Raw genomic sequence first — 20,670 nt, forward strand, 5'->3', positions numbered from 1 at the left:
CTTATGCTCCATCCTGGGCTCAAATTCACCTATGAAATGGAGTAGTCAAATGAACTCCCCTTCCTTGACATACTAGTTGAGAAATCTGCCAGGGGATTTTCTACCACGGTCTATCGCAAGCCTACCTTCACTGGTCAATATATGCGTTAGGATTCTTACAGTTCCACGTGCTATAAGATTGGCTTTATTGGCAACCTTTTAATAGGGCCCAAGCCATTTGCTCACCATGCAAGCTTGATGCTGAAATAGGGTGCATCAGAAGCATCCTGCAGGATAATGGTTACCCTGATCAGATCATTTTGTGCTGTATATCAAGCATGTTCCAGCCGCTGTTTGCAATGGGCAGGGTACAGACCATACCCAACCAAGCCGTGCTTGCAGAACTCAAAATACAGTGTCCACCATTAGATGTGATTCCACGATGGGACAATATTAGCTAAATAATCCTCAATGTGTTAAGAGTTACACTGACAGCTAATTTAAGATTGTCAGTTGGGCTGGCAGTGTGATGAATTTGTGTGTACTGGGAGCTACATATACGTAGGGCCCTCTCCTTTGCTGACAGAAAGAACATGTACATACATTGCACTTGTTTCGGCTAAGCGAATTAACTGTCAGCTGTTCACTGACTCATTCCTCAGGGCAATGCCTTGACCAATCAGAGTCAAGCTGCCTGGTTTAAATTTCAAATAATGCTTGGCAGTTAACTGTCAGTCACCATCCGTGGTGCATTCTCTATGGCAACCCTACTTGCCAACCAGTTAGCACTCTCTTCACATATAATATAAATTGTTGTTTTCCCCCTGATTTTAGTATTTCTTGCAGGTGTCCTGATGAGTGCAAGACGATAAGCTTAGGCATGTCTCTTTTTTCAGCCATACTTAGTTATGCGATAAGGATATATATGGGAGACAATGGCATAGTGACAGTGTCACTGGACTAGTAATCCTGAAGCCCAGGCTAATGCTCCTGGACATGGGTTCAAATTCTGCAATGGTGGCTAGTGGAATTTGAATTCAATTAATAAAATCTGGAATTGAACGCTAGTATCAGTATCGGTGTCGACAAAACTGTAAATGATTGTCGTAAAAACCCATCTGGTTCGCTAATGTCCTTTTACTGTCCTTAGCTGGTCTGGCCTACACTTGACTCCATATCCACAGCAATGTTTTTGACTCTTAATGGCCCTCTGAAATGGCCTAGCAAGCCCCTCAGTTAAGGGCAATTAGGGATAGAAGACACCCACATCCCCTGAAGGAATAAAGAGAATGTGTAGATTTTAAAGGAAATATGAATTGGCTTGGCACATATTATTGAAAGATGGATTATAAGTTGCATTAGTTTTTTTTTTAATTAGTTTTGCGATTCCCTCACTTTGAAAGATGTAATCTTGCATCAAGGTTTAGGTTTTTTTTTGAAAGGCTTGTGGGATTGAAAAAAAAACAAATTAGAATCCCAGCCCTGATTAAATTGGTTCACCATGGTAAAATTATTAACTCATTTGTGGCCTTTTCATTGTATTTGAAAAGATAGTATGAGATTTATCATTACCTACAATACCTGGTTTAAAAAATATTAAGGATACTTATGTAGGCTGTGATTGCTGTACTTCTATGTGCTGACTCTCTGTCTGTACTTTCACAGATACAACCCAGCCTTTCACCCCATTTTGTCCTTTCTCCATTCATGATAATGATCGAACCAACTGCCACCCAGAAAATGGAGCTTCAAGGGTAAGCTTAGAAAGCACCATATAAAGTTTTGGAAAAACTTAGTCGACACAAATGTGGCTTATTAGTATATACAAGACATGTTTTTAGTAACACTTTATCCTGTAAATATAATAACCCTTACATTTATTGTGAGATCTTAATGGGACTCACCAGAAATTATGCACATGCTGTTTGACAAAATGTTTTGTGGAGGCCAATTCAAGTGACTGCCTTCATTTTGTAGTGTACATTAAAGCAGCACCACCAAAAAAGCTAATGCATAAAATTTCAACTAAAGAGGCTGTATGCGAAGCATTTGAATCTATTCTCAATATAATTAACCTGTCTTACTCACTATTTTAAGTCCCAGTTTCAAAGCAGTGTTTGATTTAGCTTTGACTTGTATATTAGTTGCATACCTGATGACATCACCCATTCACTGGAAAATGGGTAGTTTCAAAACTCACCCAGTAAATTTAAAGAGTGAATTTTGATTTTAGGTCTCAAAGGTTTCGGTAATATGTTCGCTTCCTTAAGTGACAATAGGAGTTGCACTGAAAGTAAGTTGTAAGTTACACCTCAGTGAGCTTTCTTTAGAAAAAAATAGTGCTACATAATTTTTCAAAACTGTCTGTGCATTTGTGCAAATTTCTGTACTTAATAAGGAATGACATGACTTGGTGAGGAATTATAGGATTTGGTGAAGAATGACAGGATGAGATGAAGAATGACCAGGCTTGATGAAGATTCAAGCTAAGGATCAGCAGGTAAAGTGATAGTATATCAAATCATTGTGTCACCCAGTCTCCATATGTTAAAGGAATTCAGTTTAGCGCAAGACCCAATAGTGAATTGAATTTTTAAAGATATTTTGTTTTTGATTTTTATTGCTACGCTGTAATATTTCCCAAAATGTTTAGCATTCAACTTTAGTAAAAGAGTTTCCAAAATTAACAATAGCATGACTTTTGAGAGAAATTTAAAGAATAGAAATATAAATTATTGAACTCCAGGGACTGGATTTCATGGCCCCTGCTTGGTGTGGTTTTGGCAGGGGGACATAAAGTTTGACACATGGCTAGCCCACCACCCTTCTGTCCACCCTGACCCATTCCCCATAAAACATTAAGTGGGTGGACGCCGAAATCAGCAGCCCCCCTACCATTTTTCAAAGAATAATTAACGGGCAATTGAGCTTGTTAACACGTCAATTGACTCAAATATTACGCTGTCCGCACCATAGTATGATTGGCGTAGGAAGACATGTCGTAGTGGGCAGACCATTTTTTTAAACAAAGTTGATTAAAAGGCGAGAAGGAAGGGGAGGTACGTCCTTCAGGGGACAGACAGTGCGCATCAGGGGAACCCTTCCCACCCTACCAAGATGATATTCCCCCATTTTTTACTTCTCACCTGGGCACCAAAACCTCACACCTCACCTCAACGACATACCTCACTTCCCCCTCCCACCCTCCACAGATTTTGCGATCCTTGTCAACCAAAACCTCGGATTTACCTGTCTCTGGGATCCAAGTTTCCTTCACTTGGCAATCCCACCACCACCTTCTACTGAGTTCTGGTGCTGCTGGGACTGCTAGGGCTGCCGGCCAATCAGATTGATCAGCAGCCCTTGAGGGCAGGACCTCTTCCCACTGAGGGACAGAAGTTTGACCCTCAGCTTGCTAAGGCTGCCCCCAGCATTTTATCGCTGTGGGATGGCCTTTTTTAAAGTCCATCTATTTAGAACTGACTTTTTTTCTGGAAGGGTGAGCAGCGTGTAAAATTCCACCTATTATTGGAATGGTCATGCTATTTCCTAATGTCCTATTTAATGCAGCTGGTCATCCTTGAGAAGGAAGGAAATAGATAGGTAGGCATGTAGGTAGCAAGGGAGGGAGGATGGGAGGGAGGCAGGGATGGAAGGAGTGACAGGACTTTAGTGGAGCATAAAGGGGTGTGCAGAGAAAGGGTAAGTGTGAGACTGAAGAGCAGTACCACTCACAGTATGATGAAGAGAGTCACATGATAGTGGACTATGTGTAGTAGAGTTTGGAAGGAGACAGCACCTGTGCATGGCAGTACCTTGGAGATGTATATAGTTATGGGTTACCAATAAACCGTTTATGTTTAACCATACGATCTTCCAGAACTCTCCATGAGACACCACACAGCCTTACAACATGGTGACAGTGAAGAATGGATCCTGAAATTCCAGAGAAGCTGGAGAAGGAACTTATGTTTCTTTAGTTGTTCATGCTTTGAGAACCTAAGGTTGACCTGAGAGAAGTGCGTCTGAATTGAAGAAATAGTTGAAGATTGCCTAAAAACAAAATTGAAGACACAATTGGAGATTGCCTAAATAAAAGCTCCAGTGTAGACATGGAGGTTGAAGAAGGATGCCACCACGGCACCATTGCCAGACCTGATTGAACAGAGAGCCAAGAGACCTAGCTAGATCAAAGTAAAAGGCTGAGCAAAATTCAAAAGAAGGAAAATATGCCAAAATGTAGAAGAATCCTCTGCAGATGAAAAGTTAGACCGGATCAAATGCAGAGGCACAGTTAATAGTGAGGGAGACAGGAGACCCGGGCAGAGAGAGACAATACCTTAAGCAAACCACAGGATGGTTGCAGACCATTTTAGCACATTGAAGTGCATGAGCTGAAGAGTTCACTGCAGAAGAAAGTAAAGGCTGAGAAGCAGCCAACAGGCTTAAAAATAGAGCCTTTCAAAAATGCTGACACATTACCCAAACTGCAAAGCTGGTGGAAAAGTAGACCGAGCAGCCTGCTGTGAATAAAGGAAAGCTATCTGAGATAGAAACAAAACCTGCAAAAATAAAATGAAACAATTCCACAGGAAAATGTTCATACCAAAACTGAGTTGGAAGTATTCAACCAGAAGTGCAGCCAAGCACAACAGGCAGAAAAATTCTTCAAAGAAATTGCTGCCCTGAAAGACTCTTTGAAGAATCAATATGTAGCAGTGGAAAACAAACATGAGGAGCTAAAAGATATGTTGAATACTACTTCAGAAAAAGTTGCACTAGAACTACCAGTAGTGACAAACCATTGCACTGAAGCACAGTGAGTTGGCAAGAGGTCCACAAGAAAATAAACAATTGAAAGAACATCTGATTGCCCTTCATAATCAAATGCAAAAGCAGTATGCACCCCTTTAACAACATGAAGAAGTGAAGATTGTCCTGAACAACAGGATTGAAGAACAGCAGAAGAAATTGGAGGAGACAGTTGAATTACAAGAAAAATCAAGAGGAAACAATTGAGTTTCACAAAGAAAATGAAAACCTGGTGAAGGACCTTCACATGCTACAAGGATCCCTTAGGTCAATGTTTGATCCTCTGGAAAATTATGAAGAGCAGTAAAATGAATTTAATGTCACGTTGAATGAACTGAAGAGTCAGTTGGCAGAGAAGACGCAACCATGTTCTATATTCCAGGAAGAAGCAAAGAGGTACAAGAAAGAAACTAAGGAGCTGAAGCACTGGCTGAATGAAAAAGATGAGGCATTGAAAGGAAAAGCCATAGAACTTTCCAAGCTGCGAGTGGATAATGAAGCCATGAGTAGCACAATTACAGAATTGGAACAAGCTAAGACTTTGCCGCACACAGACCTGGCTAACAATGAAAACAAAGTGATGGACAAGGACAAAGCTTTGTTGCAGACAGAGAAAGAAAAGACAGAAATAAGATTGGAAAATGTTAATCTGATGTTGAAGCTCAAGAAATTAAAAGAAAAAACATTGGATGCCTCAACCATGCTGAGAACCATTGAGTTGTTGAAAAATGACATGGCTGAAATGAAAATCAAGAGCCCAGAACCCAGAATGTCAAGAAAAAGTTGAACAATTGCAATGAAAAGTAGAAGCTCTCACAAAGGGGCATGAAGAGTCTCAGAAACAATTAACATTAGTAAAATTAACGAATGTGAGCTTGGAGAATAGCACACAGGAATTAAACTCTGTTAAAGAAAAGCTGTTCGGTGTAGAGAACCAACTTTTAGGGATGACAAATGAGCCTGAAGTAGTATCCAGCGAGAACTGATGAGAATACTAGAGTGTTGCAGGACACTTGAAGAAGAACATGAATGTGCAGTATGGAAGTCCAAATCAAGACTTTACTGGCATAAAAGGAAAATTCTAGGAAACAGTAAGAATCTAACAAGTGAATTGGAAAACTCTAAGGAGCAGTCAGTCACCGTGGAAGGAAGGACTCTGAAAGGAAGGTGACGCTTATAAACTTGTCTTCAGATCATAATGTAGCAAAGACAACTGATCTTAACAGAGCAGTTGCTAAGCTGAATGAAAAGGTTCATAAGCTTGAAAAAGGATTGGAAAATAAAAGAGTAAACAAATAGTTGGCTGAAATTGTGAAACAAGTAGAAATGAAGGTTCAGTTTTTGAAACATCAACTTCCAGGTAGATCATGGCGGACCTCATGGAAAAAGAAAATACAAGCTCGCTCTAGGAATGAACAGAGTGATCATTCCCTTCAGAAAGAATGGGACAAACCCACAGGCTGAGATTTTCTGCACCCGCCGGTGTTGGGCATGTTCAGTGGTGTGAGCGGACAATATGGTGAGAAGGCCAAAAATCAGTTTCACAGCATTGTGAAACCAGTTTGCGATTGTCCATTTTGTCTGCTGATGGTGGGCTGCTTTCCCCGCCACAGACATTGGGAACCTCGTTGTAATACATCAGCATATCATTATAAGGCCAGCCCTGCTGAACGCATCTCCCCCCCCCGCCCCCCACCACCCGCTGCTGGATCGCCCACCCACGTTGGTGGGAAAACACGCTGATGTGTTTCGCAGCAGCATATATAAGACGGGCACTTATTGGGCTGCACTTCTCTTGGGACTTCAAGGTTTTCGTTTACCTACCTTGCTTCAGTCAGCACTCACAATCATCAGCGCCAGGCTTCACAGAAGCATCACATCATTTTTAGGGTGCTCACGGGTAGGTCTCTACCTACCAAATCAGCCATAGTGGATGGCTTTTCAATGCTGCAGGGTGAGGTCTTACTTGGGGAAGGGAAAGAAGTGGCCACAGACAAAGGAAGAGCTGGCGGGCAAGGGCTATACTGGGGAAGGAGGGTATCCCAGGGTGTGTGTGGGGGCACATGTTGATCTGTGCAAGTGGCCTCAAGATGGTGAGGGCTAAGGAGGCAGCCTCCAGAGGAGATGAGACCAGATGGATATGTGAGGGTATATGTGTGAGAGAGTGAGTGGTGATGTCCCTTGAGCTGGCAGTGAGTGAGATGCCTGTGAATGTGTGATGGGCTTGAGTGTGTGAGTTTAGAGTGATGAGATGGTTGCCATACCCGGTCTGCACGGATGAGATCATTCATCCTTTATCTGCAAAGTCAAGGTTGTATTGTAAATGTATTTGGGTGAGGACTTGGATGGGGTTGGGGGAGGTGTAGTATAAGGGTGTTCAGCAGAACAAGGGTTAATGTTGGATTGAAGAACAATACCATCCATGGTATGCTGTAGAGAGTCACATGATGGTAGACTGTGTGTAGTAGAGTCAGTAAGGAGCCAGGATGGAGACAGCACCCATACGTGGCAGTACCTTGGATATGTATATAGTTATTGGCTACCAGTAAATGGTTTATGTTTAACTATATGAGCCTCCGGATGTCTCCATGAGACACCAAACAACCTTACAACACTTAGGATGTCCCAACGTGTAGTCAATGAAGAATATTTAAACTTCTGTGGCAGCCAATTGGGCATAACATATTTCTATAAACTACAAGAAATTAATAAGTTGTTTCAGTGACTTTTGCTGAAGGGCGAATATTGCCGATGGGATCTTATACATCTACCTGATGGGGTGGCAGGGCCCTAATTTAACATCTCATCTGGAAGATTGAGCCCTGCACTTGAGCCAGCCCCCAGAAACAAAACTGGCAACCACTCACACTGAAATGCAGGTTTCCTTGAATTGCACTTGCTCGGAGGAGTTTGTTACATTGTGCCTAAATTCTCAGCAACACAGGCATGTGGTCATATGAATGGTCATAACACTTTGGCAGAAAGAATAGAAAAACAGGATGCTATTTAAATGGAGAAAGATTGCAGAATTTGATGGTACCGAGGGATCTAGGTGATCTGGTATATAATCACCTAAAGTTTGTGTGCAGGTACAGCAAGTGATTAGAAAGGCAATTGGAATGTTGATGTTTATTGCATGAGGAATGGAAAATAAAAATAGGGAATTTTATGGCAGCTGTACAAGGCATTGTTGAGACCTACAGATGAAGCCCACAACCATTGGAAGTCAGAAGGATGAGAGTTGATCTTGTTGAAACATATAGGATCCTGAGGAGACTTGATAGGGTGGATTCCTGGAGGATGTTTCCTCTTGTGGAGGAGACTAGAACTAGGGGCATTGTGAAAAATAAGGGCTCTCCTTTTTAAGACAGAGATGAGGAGAATTATTTTCTCCCAAAGGGTCATTCGTGTGTGGACTTCTCTTCCGCAGAAAGAAGTGAAAGCTGGAGCTTTGAATTTATTCAAGGAAGAGTCAAACAGATTTTTGTTAGGCAAGGGAGTCAAAGTTTATGGGGGGCAGACAGGAAAGTGGAGCTGAGACCACCACCAGATCAACCATGGTCTTATTGAATAGTAGAGCTGGCTCGAAGGGCCAAATGGCCTTCTGTCCTTTTTCCCTATAAATCCTGCACAAATAAGTTGATCGGCAGTGAATTAAAACCAGCCTGCTGTTGTAAAAGTCATACATCTTTAATAAAACTTGAAAGATGGCTCATTTTTTGGCTGATCCTCTGCACGGGTTACAAAGTTATAAAATGTTTTTGATGCCGTACAGAACAATTTAAGTTAATGACTGTAAAGGTTTACAAGGCTAAGGGATAATGGTTGCTTGCACTTTTCAATTTAGTACTGAAGGGGCATGGTTTTTCTTGACTTTTTCCACTGTTCCAGCCTGGCGCTTTGAGGGCCCATTGGCTCTATTCCAGTCACAAATAAATTACACCAGATTACCCTGGTTGATTGTGCTGATTCATGGGAGTTTTTATATTCAATTTATGTTAACTAGTTTGAGCAGAGCTCAATTTTAGTTTGACCATGGAGGAAACTCCAGGATGTTAATGTTTTAAGCCATTAAGAGGATAAAGCCATTAATAGGAATCCCACAAAAAGGGGGAGGGGACAACAATGGATTTACATTAAGATAAAAGCAAAATACTGCAGATGCTGGAAATCTGAAACAAAAACAGAAAATGCTGGAAAAATTCAGCAGGTCTAACAGCATCCGTGGAGAGAGAAACAGAGCCACCGTTTCCAGTCCGTATGACCCTTCTTCAGAGCTGAAGAGAAGAGGAAATATGGTGAAATTTATACTAAAGGACAAAGGGAGTGTTAATGGTAGTGATAAGGACTGAATATGTGCTGATAAGTAAGAGAACAGAGTGTGATAATAGCAGAACAAGGGTCAGCGCTCTAGAAAAATACAACATGAGCAAGTAACAGATGGCCCTTTTGGGGAAGTAACAGTTATTGAAGGGGCTTGGTTTCCCCGACTTTTCCCACGGTTCCAACCTGGCCTCAGGTTCCAACCTTATCCATTTATTTTTATTTATTCATCCTTTTTTTCCCCCTTCTGTCCCATTTTCTATCCTTTCTTTCCACACCATCACCCCTTCCCCCATCCCATCCCCAAAAGGGCCATTTTCGCCATTATCAGCACCTTTTTTAGCCTTTACTATTACCTTTAACACCCCCTTTGTCCTTTAGTTCATGACATTATTGTCAATCTCTCCTTTGTCCCCACCTTCGCTGGCCTTCTATCCAGTTTCACCTGCTCCACCCCCATTAAACAGTATAATTTTCACCACATGTCCACTCTTCAGCAGGGTCATATGGACGCAAAACATTGGCTCTGTTTCTCTCTCCATGGATGCTGCTAGACCTGCTGAGTTTTTTCAATATTTTCAGTTTTTGAATGGATTTATATTCCTCTGTTAGCCACTGTGTCAAATTCCTTTGTATACGATTTTAACACTGTTGTTGACCCATTTAAAAACTGTTTTAAAATTGAAATTGTATGCGAATACATTCAATAGTGTGCTACTGAAGGATGTTGAACCCTTATGAGATCAAATATGTTGTTTTCACAAAGAGAATATTACCATTCACAATAATAGTTTCTTATTTGGATTGATTCCATGGTGACATGGGTCTTTGCGTACAGAACACTACACAAGTTCAAATCTGAACATCACATACCTATTATTATGGAGATTAACAAGTGGGATATTATTGGATCATAACCATAGCAGTTTCCTCGATTGTTGAGAAAAGGCAAAGGCACCGTTATACAGAATATTCCAGGTTTATTCTGTAATATATTCCTGACTCTATTGTGCCCAGCACAGGTACTCCAGACAATCAACCATTTAATTTAAAACCCTAAATTCAAATCCTGGTAATAAGCTCCAATAGTATATCAATTACTTATAATGAAAGTTAATGTCACTTTAGTTAATCATTGTAGCAATTGTCTTATGATCAGATGTTTTGGCTGGTTTTGGAATTTAACTTCATTTGGAACTATATTTACAGTACTGATACTTTTGGGGAATTTTACCATCTGCTGCAAAGTACTGTAAAGATGAAAGAAAATACTCATGTACTAACAACAGTTGCATATTAGGAGGATGATAAGCCCAAGCTCTAATATAATTACATAACTGATGGAAATACCTGCATAGAATTGCCGGACTTATTTTTATTCCTTCATGGATGTGAGTGTCGCTGGCAAGGCCAACATTTGATGCCCATACCTAGGTTGTAATGATATTCCTTCTTGAAACACTGCAGTATACCTGGATTTCCATAAGACATTTGAAAAGGTGCCACACAAAAGGTTAATAGGCAAGATAAGTGCGCATGGAGTTGGACGTCAAATATTGACATGGATAGAGGATTGGTTAACAGACAGGAAACAGAGAGTGCACATAGAGAGGACATTTTTAAGTTAGCAGGTAGTGAATAATAGAGTACCTCAAGGGTCAGTGCTGGGAACTGAGCTATTTACAATCTATATTAATGTCGTAGATTAAGAGACAGAGAGTAATGTATTCAAATTTACTGATGATACAAAGCTAGGTAGAAAGGTGGGCTGCTGAGAGAATACAGGGAGGCTGCAAAGAGTTATAGACAGGTTAAGCGAGTGAGCAACAAGATGGCAGATGGATTATAATCTAGGGCAGTATGATATTATTCACTTTGGTCAAAAGAATAGAAAAGCTGATTTTTTAAAGTTGAGGAACTTCTAAGTGTTGATGTTCAAAGAGTCTTGGGTGTACTCATACAAGCGTCACAAAAAGCTAGCATACAGGCACAGCAAGCAATTAGGAAGGCAAATGGCACGTTAGCTTTTATTGCAAGGAGTTTGGAATACAGGAATAAAGGAGTCTTGCTAGAGTTGTGCGAGGTTTTGTTGAGACCACATCTGGAGTACTGTCTGTAGTTTTGGTCTCCACATTTAAGAAAAGATATGCTTGCAGTGGAGATGGTACAACGAAGGCTCACTAAATCTGTCCCTGGGATGAGGGGGTTGTCCTATGATGAGAGATTGAGCAAATTGGGTCTATTTTCTCTGGAGTTTAGTTGAGAGGTAATCTCATTGAAATGTACAAGATTCTCAAGGGGCTTGATAGGGTAGATGTTGAGAGATTGTTTCTGGGATCGGGAAATCTAAAGCGGGGGCATAGTCTTGGGATGAAGGGCTGATCATGTAGGACTGAGATGAGGAGAAATTACTTCATTCAAATGGTTGTGAATCTTTGGAATTCTCTACTGCAGAGGGTTGTGGATACTCCATCATTGAATACATTTAAGGCTGCGGTACACAGATTTTTGGTCTCTCAGAGAACCAAGGGACTTGGGGAATGAACAGGAAAGTGGAGTTGGAGCCCAAGACCAACCATGATCTATTGAACAACGCAGCTGGTTTGACGGGCCATATGGTCTACTCCTTTTCTTACCTCTTGTGATCTTGTGTCCTTGTGCAGCCCATCTGGTGCAGATGCAATGCTGTTAGGAAGAGAGCTCCAGGATTTTGACCTAGAAACAGTGAAATAGTTCCAGGTCAGGATGGTGTGTGATTTGGAAGGGAACTTGGAGGTGTTCCAATGCGTCGGCTGCCCTTGTCCTTCTAGGTGATAGGGGTTGAGAGTTTGGAAGGTGTTGTTGAGGAGGCTTGGTGAGCAACAGTAGTGCATCTTATATGGTACACACTGCTGCCACTGTGTGCCAGTGATGGAGGGACAGAATGTTTGAAGTGGTGGATGGGGTGCCAATCAAGAGGTCTGCTTTGTCCCGGATGGTGTTGAGCTTCTTGAGTGTTTTGGAGTGCACTCATCTAGGCAAGTGACACTCATGACTTGTCCCTTGTATATAGTGGACAGGCTTTGTGGAGTCAGGACATGAGTTATTAACTGCAAAATTACCGGTTTCTGATCTACTTTTACAACCACAGTATTGATATAACTGGTCTAGTTATGTTTCTGGTCAATGATAGGTCCCAAGTTGTTAATGGCAGGGGATTCAGCGATGGTAATGCTGTTGAATATTAAGAAGGGAGATGTTATATTCTCTCTTGTTGGAGATGATCATTGCCTGGCACTTGTCTGGCATAAATGTTATCTTGGAGCAAGCATATAATGAGGTCAGGAGCTGAGTAGCCCTGGCGGAACTCAAAATGAGCATTGGTGAGCAGGTTATTACTGCTAATGTGCCACTTGATAACACTGTCGATGAGATCTTCCATCGCTTTGCTGATGAGCAGACTGATGGTTTTTTCTTGCTTTTTTGTGGACAGGACATACCTGGGCAATTTACCACTTTATTGAGTAAATATCCGTGTTGTAGATATACTGATACAGCTGGGCTAGGGGCAGCTAATTCTGGAGTACAAGTCTTCAGTATTACTGCAAGGGTGATGTCAGGGCCCATTGTCTTTGCTATTTTCAGTGATTTCAGCCTTTTTCTTGATATCACGTGAAATTAATCAGATTGGCTGAAGACTGGTTTCTGTGATGGTGGGCACCTCGAGGAGGCTGAGATGGATTATCTAGGAGATGCTTCTGGCTGAAGTTGGCTGCAAATGCTTCATCCTTGTCTTTTGCACTGATATGCTGAGCTCCCCCATCATTAAGAGTGGGGATATTTGTAACACCCCTCCTCCTCCAGTTGGTTGTTTAATTGTCCACCGCCTTCCACAACTGGATGTGCAGGACTGTAGAGCTATGACCTGATGTGGGATTGTTTAGCCCTGTCTATTGTATGCTGTTGCTGCTGTTTAGCATGCATGTAGTACTGTGTTGTAACTTCAGATTAGCACCCAATTATTAGGTATGTTTGTGGCATGCTCTCTGCACTCCTCATGGAACCAGGGCTCCCCTGGCTGAATGGTAATAGAGTGAGGGAAATGCTGGATCATGGGGTTACAGATTGTGGTTGAATACAATTTTGCTGCTGATGGCCCACAGTGCCTAATGGATGCCCATTTTTGAGTTGCTAGGTTTGTACTGAATTTATCCCATTTAGCACTGTGGGCGTGCTGCATAAAATAATTGTGGTGTTACCAAGCCACCCTTGTTGGTGGCATTGAAGCACCTCCCACCCAGGGTACATTCTGTCTCCTTGCTATCCTCAGTACTTCCTCCAAATGGTGTTCAAAAAGGAGGAATACTAATTCATCAGCTGAGGGAAGATGGTGGGTAGTAATCAGGAGGAGGTTTCCTTGCTCAGGCTTAACTTGATGCCATGAGACTTCATGGGGTCTGGAGTGGATATTGAGGACTTGCAAGGAAACTCCAAATGTATGCCACCTCCTCTGGTGGGTCTGTTCTGCTGGTGAGGCATTGGCTGTAAGCTATGATTTGGTTAGTATGACTATGTCAGGCTCTTGTTTGTCTAGTCTATGGAACAACTCTCCCATTTTTGGCACAAGCCCCCAGATGTTAGCAAGGAAGACTTTGCAGGGTCTACTGAGAAGGGTGTGCCATTGCCATTTCCAGTGCCTAGGTAGATGCCAGTGGTCACCTGTTTTTATTCCTTTTTGACTTTTCTGTAGCAGTTTGGCACAAATGTGTGGTTTGTCAGGTCATTTCAGAGGACAGTTAAGAGTGAGGCGCATTGTTATTGGCTGGCTGTATATAATGGCCTAAGACAGCCAGTTCATTATTAATATTGTATACAGTTTGAATGTAAATGAATTTGACTATTGATCTCATTGCAAGTTTATAATCCCTTTGTCATTGTGTCATTAAAAACAGACACTCAGCTGACAGTGCATAAACTATCATGTTCTGCACATTGATCATAGAATAAGAAGTGTATGTTGCTTGAGAGCTATGCATACATTTTATATGCTGATTAACTTCTTGTTTCAGCACATTGAACCTGAACTAAGTCCAGGTGAGTTTTATAGGCTCCTGTTTATCATTGTGGCTGTGTAATTTAGATATAAAGCTGATAGAGTTATTGATGGAAATAATGGAGTCCATTGATGAGGCGAATGCAGTGCACATTGTGTGCATGAATTTTCAAAGTACGTTTCACATAAGTGGCTCATTAAGGCACGTTATATGAAAAGGAATGTAACACTATGTGAATGACAGAAACAGAGAATGCAGTTAACAGATACTTTTTCTGACTACAGGGATATAAATGGTGGTGTTTCTCAGAGATCAGATTGAGGACCAATAGATATAAATGATTTGGTCTTTCGTGTATCGAGGACACAATGTTAATATCTTTTAAAAATAAGCATGATTGTAAAGAAAACTTCACAAGTAAGTGTTATCAAGGGACAAGCAGAAAAATAAATTAGGCAAATAGATGACAGAAAATAAAATAATCTAAAGAAATGTGAAGGGAGGTTTTGACTCCCTCTGCGTGGCAGAAACAAGGCAATAGTGTATTTTAAATGGCATTCAACTTCCAAACTTGCTTTCAACTCTAAATTGGCATCATTTCAAGGCAAACAGTTTCATGCTGCATTTATATGGAGATGGGTGGCTGTTTTATAATTCCAGCCAGGCAACATCCCATACTATCAAGTTGGAACTCCGTGTTCTATTTCAAGAGTGGGCATTAGGTATGCATGGTTATATTTTTGTTAGGACCTCCTAACCAATAATTAAATGTAAATTGCTTACATGACATGATTAATGCTGCCCACCCAACATGAACTGTGCATTAACTGTAGGCCCAAATCCTCGTGGAGGCCTAAAGGGGCCCTGAATCCTGGTTTGATAATGTGCTGGAACTACCTTCCATTAGTTGTGTGAGGCTGGCTTCTTTAAGAAGGCACTTCTCTCTGATTGAGTGCAGACTCCTGATTAATACAGCAAATTTCATGGTATTGCAGAAAGAAAGCTGCTACACAACAATACTCAAGCTATGATGTAAAAATAGCCTTAGGAATGGTGGTCAATTTAACATGAGGGAATGCCATTTCAATGTGAGGATTGTGCGACAAATTAAAATCGTGATTGAGATGCAAAATTGTGATATGCTGTATCGGGACAGTTAAGGCATATAACAATTAATGTGCATGCCGCTGTCATTTTGACAAAAGATTTTCAATGTCTTTTTCTCACTTTTGGGCCCAACAACTTCCTTATTGGCTGGGAAGTTAAGTGATAGTGAAACTACCTACACACAGGGGAGAACAGAGCCAGACCAGTCCCTTATGCTCCACGGGACAAGGTTGAGACCGAGAGAAACAGGCTGGACAATTTGGGTATCTTACAACTGGTGCAATTTTGGGAGTGGGCGACACCCATAGTACACATACTAAAGCCAGACCAAAGTGTTCGCTTATGTGATGACTATAAGTTAACTGTAAACAGAGTGGCCAAACTTGATAGACACCCGATTCCGACGATTGATGAATTTTATTCAAAATTCGCAGGGAGCAGCACATATTCAAAACCCGACATGAGCCACGCTTTCCAGCAGGTACAGTTGGAAGAAGGCTCTAGGGAATTCGAGACCATCAATACACATCAAGAATTGTATCAATATGCTCGAATACCCTTGAGCCTCATCGGCGTGTGCTATTTTCCAGCATACCAGGGAAAATCTGCTTCAAGGACTGTCCCATGTCGTTGTTTATCTGGATGATGTCTCAGTCACTGGCTGAACTGATGAAGAACACTTAGCTAATTTGGAGGCGGTGCTGAAATCCTTCTCACAAGTGGGGATGTGCTTGAAGCGAGAAAAATGTCTTTTCCAAGCCAAAGAGGCAGTTTACTTGGGCCATAAAGTTGTGCGCAGGGCCTGCATCCCGTGGAAGAAAAAGTCAAGGCTATTCACTGCACTACAGAAACTAAAGGCCTTCTTAGGCATGTTAAACTACTATGGGCGATTTCTCCTAAATCTATCAACCATACTCGCTCTGTTATGTGCATTGCTTAAGTAAAACCACAAATGGATTTGACAAACTCCACACCTGGATGCGTTCCTGAAGGTGAAGCAATTATTAAGATCATCGGACCTACTGGTCCACATTGACCCAAAGAAAGAATTGAATTTAACTGTTATGCGTCCCCTTATGGAGTAGGTACTGTACTTTCATATTGGATGGCTCTGAACAACCCATTTGTTATACATGTCGCACACTCAGTGCTCCAGAACAACAATATTCTCAAATTCAGAAGCTTATCTGTTGTGTATGGTGTTCGGAAATTCCATCAATACCTCAGTGGTCGCCATTTTCTCATCATATCTGACCAGAAACCTCTGCTGGGATTATTTGGAGAGGATAAGGCGAATCCCGCCGCCCCCCACCCCCCGCCACATTGCATCAGCTCACATCCAGAGGTGGGCACTGATATTGGCTGGTTATGAATACTTTACCAGTGGAAAGTTCCACAGGTTTGCACTTTCAATGGTATAACTCATATCAAAGTCTCGCCTTACCACCCCGCCCCTAATGGTTTGGCTGAAAGGGTGGTCCAAACTTTTAAGTCCGGGATGAAAAACCATTTTATTTATTGATTGGGAAGCCAGATCGCACATGCTGACGTGCTCGAGCCACCTCCCCCTACCAGGTAACACTGTAAAAGTTCCAATTCCCCAGGAACTTGTCTTACTTCTAAATTTTTTGGATTCATCCCCTGTCCAGGCCAAACAAATCCATGAGTGGACAAGCCAAGATCCACTTTTATCCCACATCTGGGAGCAGGTCTTGAATGGATGGTCAGGCGAGCCAAAGGCTGATGAATTGAAGTCCTATTTCAGTCACAGCTGCCAGGACTGCATATTGCTCTAGGAAGCAAGGGTTATCATGCCCCTGACAGGGCGAGGACCATAACTAGCCGAATTATGTAGCGCTCACCCTGGCATTAGTAGGATGAAGTTGCTTGCACACAGCTATTTGTGGTGTCCAGGGAAACCCTAGTCAAAAGTTGTCTTCAATGCCAGCAGGTACAAAAGCTACCCCACTTAGCTCCATTGCATCCCTGGGAATGGCCACAGCGTCCATGGATGCGCCTTCATGTCGACTACATGGGGCTCTTCTTGGGCACGATGTTCCTTTTACTAATCGATGCCCACTCCCAAGTGGATGGATGTTTACGAAATCCAGTCACCCAAGTCTGCTGCCACCATAGACCTTTTGCAATAGAGTTTTGCAGTGCATGGGTTACCAGAGGTGCTCGTGTCAGACAACGGGACTGCATTTACCAGTGGAAAGTTCCACAGGTTTGCACTTTCAATGGTATAACTCATATCAAAGTCTCGCCTTACCACCCCGCCCCTAATGGTTTGGCTGAAAGGGTGGTCCAAACTTTTAAGTCCGGGATGAAAAAGCTAGACAGGGATTCCATCAGCACCAGTATGTCACGGTTCCTGTTCGCATACCAGATGGCACCACACACGACCATCGGTATTGCCCCTACTGAATTAATAATGAAGAAGCATCTCCGCACCCATCTAACTCTTATCAGGCCGAATTTAGGGCAGGGGGTGGAAAGATGCCAAGAGGCCGAAAAGGCTCGCCATGATGGCCATAATCATGAAAGAAATTTCACAGTGGGAGACACAGTTCTCGCAAAGAACTTTGGACATGGGCACAATTGGCTATTAGGTGAAGTGAATGCTGTGACAGGACCTCTCTCCAAAATGTCTCGGTAAACAACCGATTAATTAGATGACATGTGGATCATCTCCGGAAAAGGGAGACAGTCCCACAAGAAGGAATGCCGTCACCATTTTTGTTTGAGTCTGCACCTTATGTGGAAGAAATGTCACACGATTTGGATGTATCAGTGGGGCCAGTTGGACCTAAGAGGGTTGAAGACACAAACTTGCCCACTTCCACCGAAGAGCCTGGTGGACAGTTGGCCCCTGAGAAGGGGATCTTGGAAAAACCAGCTGAGGCTTTTGAGCTATGACGCTCAACATGTCCGAGGAAGCCTCTTGAGAGACTTGACTTGTATATAGTTATTCATGTAAATAATTGGGATGTTGCGATGCTTGTCAATTGTACTTTCAAGTAAAGATGGAGGAATGTGATAAAGCAAAGTGCTATGTCAGGGTTTGTTCAGTTAATCGGTGTCTCTGCACCAACTAATGTGTTAATATCAAGGGGGGAGCTAGCGTTCGCCGGACAAAGCGAACCTGATAACGAAAAACAAAAATTACGGGCTAGAATTTACTTCAACAAGCGAGCAAACAAACTAATGAGCAAACTGTGTTTTCTGTTTGCTAGCCATGTCTTTGCCTGTTTCATTTATGCGACTTTCTGCACAGGAAGTTGCATTGTTAGAAATTTAAATTTGCAATCTCTTTTGAAGGGCACAATAGGTTGCGTCCCTGCCTCGGAGCCAGAAGCTCCAAGTTTGAGCCTCATTGCAGGACTTGATGGCCATGGAAGGAATTTTTACAATGTGGCCAAACAGGTTGATTAGCAACCTGTAAATCCTTCCAAAATGCCTATGAGAGACAGTAAGTACAGGAACGTCGCCTGGTCAGCCAGGCTTGATGTGGAGTGGCACCCTTCAAGCTACAATCTCTGGCAACAGGCTAGTGACTTGTTCCAGGAAAAACTAATCATAACAGACATAAGCATGTGCTTTGTCTGCTCTGTGTCACAAGGCAGGGAAAAACCTCTGTTTCTGCTTGAGGACCTGGGGCCTGTGTGAACAGTGTAAGCAGCAGTGTTTCTCCTCAAGTAATCATATTGAAGTATTTTTAATGAGTAACACAGAATCTGAACCAGGAGCTGTGGCTGGATTTTGAAACAGTTCAGAGTCAGGAGCAGATGCAGGTGGCTCCGCAATTGTGTGCTGCTAGCTTTTGAGCAGTTTGGAGTCACAATCTTGACCCCGAGCCATCTTTGGAGAGGCCAGATCAGGTTCAGAATGGTTACCAAGCAATGAGAAGCCAATTGAGGGAAATTGCTGTTCCTGTGCTGGATTTCCAGCAATGCGGATAAGAGACCTTAGCCTGGACCGTGGCCAGGCAACCATGGTGGGCTCATATCAGGAAATGTGGGCTGGGGAAGTGGGGGGAGCTTCATCCAGTGAGTGAGCCCCCCCACCCAACCACCACCACCACCACCAACCCCCTCTCCCCAAGGCTGTGACCATTTTAAATTTCAAAAACTGACATCACCTGCAGAGGGCACCTCCATGTTGAGGCTGCTGATGTATCAGTGCTGATGGGCCTCCCAATGACAGTCAGTCTTAGGAGCCCACCTGTCATCCTTACTTGGATGGTGAAACTGCTCCCTCTCACTAGTTGGCCTGTCCCTTAAAAAAAATCTTCAGACTAGCGAGAAAACAGAATTAGGAGAGAATAGATTAGAAAACAGAAAAAAAGCACTCAAAGAAAAATTCAAATAAAAACTTGATTTACGTTTTCTTTAATCTCCAAAAATAAAACTTTACACTTTTAATTTTCAGTGCCAGAGAGGTTGTTTAGCAGTAATTAAGGCTTATCACAACATTAAAGAATGGGCACTCAGACTGAACTGGATAAATCCTAACTTTCTGTGCCAAGCTTAGTCTGTATCTCTGACACCACTATAGAAACTTCATGCCGTTTAATACATTGGAATGAGGAACTAGCTGGCAAGGTGCTATTTTCACGCAGTTTATGGAAGGGTGGTGGAGCTCAGACAGCTGTCTAGATAGCAGCGTCTAGATTTTTGCATTTAACTGTGTATTTGTGGTTGCCTGAAGCTGCTGTCCAATTTGTGCATAACGGTAAGCACCATTAGCCTGACCATCATTTTTAGTGTAAATTCTGGCCCATTATCTTGCACCTTTCTTTTTCTTAGGAACGTTGTGAAGCTCGAGGTTGCTGTTGGAAACCAGTGAGCAGTGGAAATGGGCCCTGGTGCTTCTTTGCTTTGAATATTGGATACAAGATCAAGGAAAGTCAAAAGAAAACTCAAACAGGTCTGTACTGCAGCTCATATGACTCACTTTGTTATCTGCTTCCTTTATGCGATCTGAATATTTTTGTTGATGAGTGCATTTAACCAAGATCCTGTTTTGTAAAAGGGTTTGAAACTCAGCTGTACCGTTTACCTTCTCCCTCCCTTTATGGAAATGACATTGAAAGATTGCTATTGACTGGAGAAAGACAGACAGCAAATCGCTTCCGATTCAAGGTTAGTATGCTTCAAAGAGAAATTAAATCTTTGGGTTTTCTACTACCATAATTTTAATACAAATATGAAATACAGAATCCATTTTAACTTACTTTTTAATCATAAGATAGGATAAATGGCAAAATATAGATGCAATAAAAGAAACAGCTGATTAATGTTTTTTGTTAATGAGTACATGTTTATAGCAACAGCTTATAATCTGCTTTTAATTTGGCCTTGAAGGATAACACTGAATGTACAATTAACCAAGATATTTTTACCAAATGGAAGGA

The 20,670-nt window shown here is 42.0% G+C and overlaps 1 protein-coding gene across 12 annotated transcripts in view; it reads left to right on the top strand.

Moving 5' to 3' along the window:
* Positions 1–20,670, top strand: part of si (sucrase-isomaltase (alpha-glucosidase)) — a 243,278-nt gene that overhangs the window by 38,265 nt on the left and 184,343 nt on the right. For all 12 annotated transcript variants that reach the window (XM_041216425.1, XM_041216411.1, XM_041216418.1 and 9 more), the window contains 3 exons: positions 1,645–1,733; positions 20,063–20,183; positions 20,289–20,398. In XM_041216425.1, coding sequence (XP_041072359.1) covers positions 1,645–1,733; positions 20,063–20,183; positions 20,289–20,398 — 320 coding nt within the window. The remainder of the gene's footprint in view (positions 1–1,644; positions 1,734–20,062; positions 20,184–20,288; positions 20,399–20,670) is intronic.

The sequence above is a fragment of the Carcharodon carcharias genome, chromosome 2, assembly GCF_017639515.1.
Source record: "Carcharodon carcharias isolate sCarCar2 chromosome 2, sCarCar2.pri, whole genome shotgun sequence".
NCBI lineage: Eukaryota > Metazoa > Chordata > Chondrichthyes > Lamniformes > Lamnidae > Carcharodon > Carcharodon carcharias.